Source organism: Asparagus officinalis, chromosome 7 (genome assembly GCF_001876935.1).
Source record: "Asparagus officinalis chromosome 7, Aspof.V1, whole genome shotgun sequence".
Taxonomy (NCBI): Eukaryota; Viridiplantae; Streptophyta; class Magnoliopsida; order Asparagales; family Asparagaceae; genus Asparagus; species Asparagus officinalis.
Window position 1 is genome coordinate 5591903 of NC_033800.1, and position 4607 is coordinate 5596509.

A 4607-nucleotide genomic window follows, 5' to 3' on the forward strand; every position below is an offset into this window, starting at 1 on the left:
AGCCACTCTGAGGGGAAAGCAGCAATTGCGGCTGCAGAGGCTGTGCCTGTGCTCGTTGAGATTATAGGAAGTGGGTCTCCAAGAAACCGAGAAAATGCAGCAGCTGTTCTCGTTCATTTATGCAGCGGAGAGCAGCAGCATCAGCGATTAACCGAGGCTAAAGAGCTTGGGGTGCTGGGTCCGTTGCAGGATCTTGCAGCTAATGGTACAGAAAGAGGCAAGAGGAAAGCGGCACAGTTACTTGAGCGCATAAATAGGTTCTTGGACCAGCAAGCTGAGGCTGAGGCTGAAGCCCAAGCAGATCAATTGATGATGCCAGCTTCTTTATTTTACAGATGAGAGGGCGTGTCGTGATTCGTTGTCGTGAAGGACTGCATTGTGCTTTCAAGAGTCGGGAGGTGGAAGATCACTTGCCTGGCCGAATTTGTAATCTATATGAGTGGCTTAGGGTTTGAGAGGGCTTAGTTTTAGTCAGATTGGGGTGGGAAATTTATTCGCAAGCTGCCATCTAATCTTTAACTAGCAGGGAACTGGGAGGGGGGAGGCGTGTAAATTGTAATTTGCAATGACCTTAATGTATTTAGCGTTCATGTTTTTTGTTGTCGCGGGGTGGGGGGTTGATTGGACTGAAGGACTGAAGTGCTGAGGTTTTACAGAGCATGGATCCTACGAGTCGGTAAGTATTGGTTTCTTCGGCTCCAAGTTCTGTAGCAGAGGAAGTTGCTAGTGTATGTGAAAAGCATTTTGTTTTGAAGGTGAAGAGTCGTTGGAGATTTCAAGCAGCACGGTGTTGTTATATTGTAAAATGCCTTTTGAGAAAATTCATGGAATTGATCTGAAACCGTGATTGGTACCGAACTGTATGCATAAAAAGGAGAGAGAGCTTGAATAGACCTCTGTGTCTCTTGTTTATCTTTGGCTCAAGTATTTGATTCATGCACTTACCCAGTTTGAATATCTTAGTCACCCCAGTAGAGGTAGAATCTAGCTTGCCTTTTTTATTTTTTTACTTCTTTTGGTCAGTCGAATTTAGTTTACGTAGCCAACTTGAGGTTCTCTTGTTTGCAGGATAGAGCATCATCATGGGTTTCAGGAGCCCATGAGGTGAGCAAGAGAAATAGAGCAATGCTTTATCAGGATAGATCAATGAACGTTCCCTATTGCATCAGCACGTTTACATTCTCATGATGATAAATGATAAAGTTTAGGGTTTTGCAGATACACCTCACCTACTACAGGGTAGTAATTTGTCATCCCTGGTTTTAACACTTGGATCCCCCTTTGTCCAAATAAAGTTTATCTTTTTCTCGGCTACAGGGATGTGTGTTTAATACCTACGACCATGTCGCAAAATACCAGGGGATCTCTCCGCAACACAGCGATATCGTAACACGCGCGTGACATGTACAGATAATGTAAAGATAACTCCGTTCGGACGTCAGCAAATCGTAACACGTGCGTGACATGTACAGATAATGTAAAGATAACTCCGTTCGGACGTCAGCAAATGTATGCGGCTGTCATAAGGAGTGAATATGCGGTTAACCCTAAATTTGAGGGATATGGCACTCTAAAATTTGCGATCTTGGTCCTTGAATTATATTTGTGTTGCAGCCTAGGCTCTCTCTAAGTCATTCAAACCCCACATGAACTGAAATAGCCATGACACCATCACAGCCTTTGCCTATCATCCCTTAGCTGTCTAATCCTTAGCAGGCCCACAAGTGAGGAGCCTTTGTCTGAGCAATGGAGGCCCACCTGGTGACCCAATGGCTCCTTTTTCTTGCATTTTCAGTTTCTGCGCATGCTGTGTGTGCATATTGCCTTGAAAACGCCCATTATGGGTATCAAAAGGCAAATCCTGGAGGCTAAGGCACCCACAGGACACACTCATGCAGTGGTGGGACCCAGTTATTGTGGTCCCAGTCTGCTTTTGCTTTGGTATTGTCATTTTGAGGGGGGCCTATTAAAATTGAGGATGAGTTTCTAATAAGATCATTCATAAATTGCATGAGGAATGAACTAACCATAGACCTTGATATCTGTAAATTAAGGATGGGTTTCTAATAGATCATTCATAATTGCATGAAGAATGAACTAATCATAGCATTAATTTCTGTCAACTAGCCACCTATATTATGACAAGTATCCTTTAACAGTTGGTATACTTCCCATTATAAGAATATAAAATTATAACTCTTAATTCTCACATAAACTTTAGAGTTTTGGTGTGATTATAACAGAACAAATCATATTTGAATCTTATCGGTCATAAAATTTTAAAGAAGAATTAAACAAAAGATTTAATTTCTCACCGAGAAAATATTTCATGAAACAAAACCTGAAAGGGGTTAAATAGTGCTCCTTCTTATGAATTAAATGCAGAAAATTACAATGTTCACAACACTTCCATTATGACACCTGAACAACCTAATTTTGCAAGTTCGTTATTAACTTGAATTGCTCGTTAGGAATCCAAATGTAACTTCTAAAAGCCCACTTTGAGCTTTACCTACATTCTCATTATTTGTAATGATAAACAAAACAACTGGTATTGTATCAAGTAACATAAATGATGTTTCTAATATTAAAGCCCATGGTTGAACACTTCATTGTTCCTTGCGAAGAAAAATGAAGATTGGGAAATGAAAGGAGGAAGAGCCAAGCTTGTTAACTTGAAAATGAATACAGTCTTCTACTTTTGGAAGTGAAAGGATATGGAATGAGTAGTAACTAGAGCTAGCTCTCACAGTACAATTGATGCCAAATAACTTAATTATTATGGGGGTAACTTCTCTTTATCCCCTTTTTCTATCTTTTGACTCAAAAGGAGTCATGTTTCTATAAAGAATAGAGATCTCATATATGCTCATTTTTGACTGATTGGATTGGTCCTTCCTAGTCTTTTGGAAAGAAAATAAAAATGGCAAAAGCTTTGATATGGATTTATATATAGTAATGCTAACTAATTATAAATCTTTGACTGTTGAAAGTCTCAAGTAGGACCATTTATAAACGAAGGAGATTTATACTTCTATTTATTATTAGGGCTTTTTGTCTTTTACCCCAAAGTTTTACTCCAACTTATTTTTAAACCCATGTACTTATAAAATGCCTCTTAAACCCAAAAATGTAAAGATTACTTATTTTTAAACCCAGGTCTTCATAATACGTATAAGTATACATTACATACATATTAAAAACTCAACATCCCCATATTACCCTCTCATTCATTCTCTCTTCTACTCTCTGCTCCTTTTCAAACTACTTTTCACCAATCTGTTAATCACCGGTCTCCTCCATAGCTCTCCAACTTACCATTTGAATCCCTTTCCTCCTCCTGATTGAGCTCTATGTTCTTCCTCCTACCACTCCTCCACTTCTTCCACAAAAGCCTTCACCATGAAGCTCGCACGTGACATCAAGTTCACTGGTTGTCCCTCCACTCCTTGGCCAACAAGCTCAAACAATTCAAGCTCGTCCTCGATTGCGGATTGCCAACTGCTCCAACCAACTCGCTTCCATTCCCTATCTTGAATTCAACCATTGAACAAGTCCTCACTTAAAGATCAGCTCCACAACATTCGCTTACAGTCACAAGATTACTTTTGTTGATGCTTGATATAAAACGACCAATTAATCCAGAAGAGGATGGTTGCGGGGTGATGAAGGATGATGGATGGCCCGTTCCCTTCTCCGACTTTATGCCTAGTTCTTGAACGAGGGCTTGATGTTCGCACTATATGGATAGAAAGAACTTGTGAGAGGACGGGGACCGGTTCCCCCGTGGTTCCTCCGACGACCAAGTCAGTTGATGAACGTGGGCTTGAGTGGAGTTTAGAACTATTTGTTCTTATGCTATGTGCAATAGAGATGACCCTCTCTCAAATTAGGTCGAGGAATATTTTTATTATTTTTCTACCCTCTCCCCCTCTTTCTTGGTGAATAACATCCATCTATATACTGGATCTCCATCACAGATTGCTCATCTCAGCTATGCAGAATGGCAGCGACTAAGTATGAGCTGGAAGGTGAGTCATCCCTTACTTTACAGGTATCAGCTAGAGACTGGAGATGAAGTCATTTCAGCCTGGGAGATGGTGTCTCCGTGATATCCGGGAAGTGATTATGAGTTGTGGCAGAAGTCACGTGAGCATACTGAGTCGTCCATCTCTTTACAGATGTCGACTGGCGACTGGAGGGGAAGTCAGTTCTTTATGGGAGATAGTATCTCCGTATTTTCTAGAAAGTGATTGAGCTGACAAGTCATGGAGACTTATCAGACCAAAATATGGATAAGGCTTGTCCCAGGTGGACTGAGATGTCAACATGTGCTCTGGGGGAGAGGCTTGAGGCTGGGGCCGAGTTTTCAACTTAGTCGACAGCAGAGAATGTCCCTATAGTTATTTCTAAGAAATACCCATTGAGTGATCGAGTGCCCTATATAGGGTCGTTCTTGATAATAGGATCGATCGACACCTCCTTTAGCATTGACTTAGGAGTGTCGACCTGTCTGACTGGTTGAAAAGTCATCTTATCTCAGCTAATAACCATCTCTTAAGTCGATATAAAGATGTCGACTAGTCTGGGAGGTCAGGATCTCTCGT

General features: G+C 41.0%; 1 protein-coding gene across 1 annotated transcript in view; it reads left to right on the forward strand.

The window, feature by feature from the left end:
- LOC109848439 (protein spotted leaf 11-like) overlaps window positions 1-912 on the forward strand; it is a 5329-nt gene extending 4417 nt beyond the window's left edge. Inside the window, 1 exon segment of the mRNA XM_020417928.1 lies at window positions 1-912. This exon segment is cut by the window's left edge and continues 15 nt beyond it. Coding sequence (XP_020273517.1) covers window positions 1-339 — 339 coding nt within the window. The 3' untranslated portion in view covers window positions 340-912.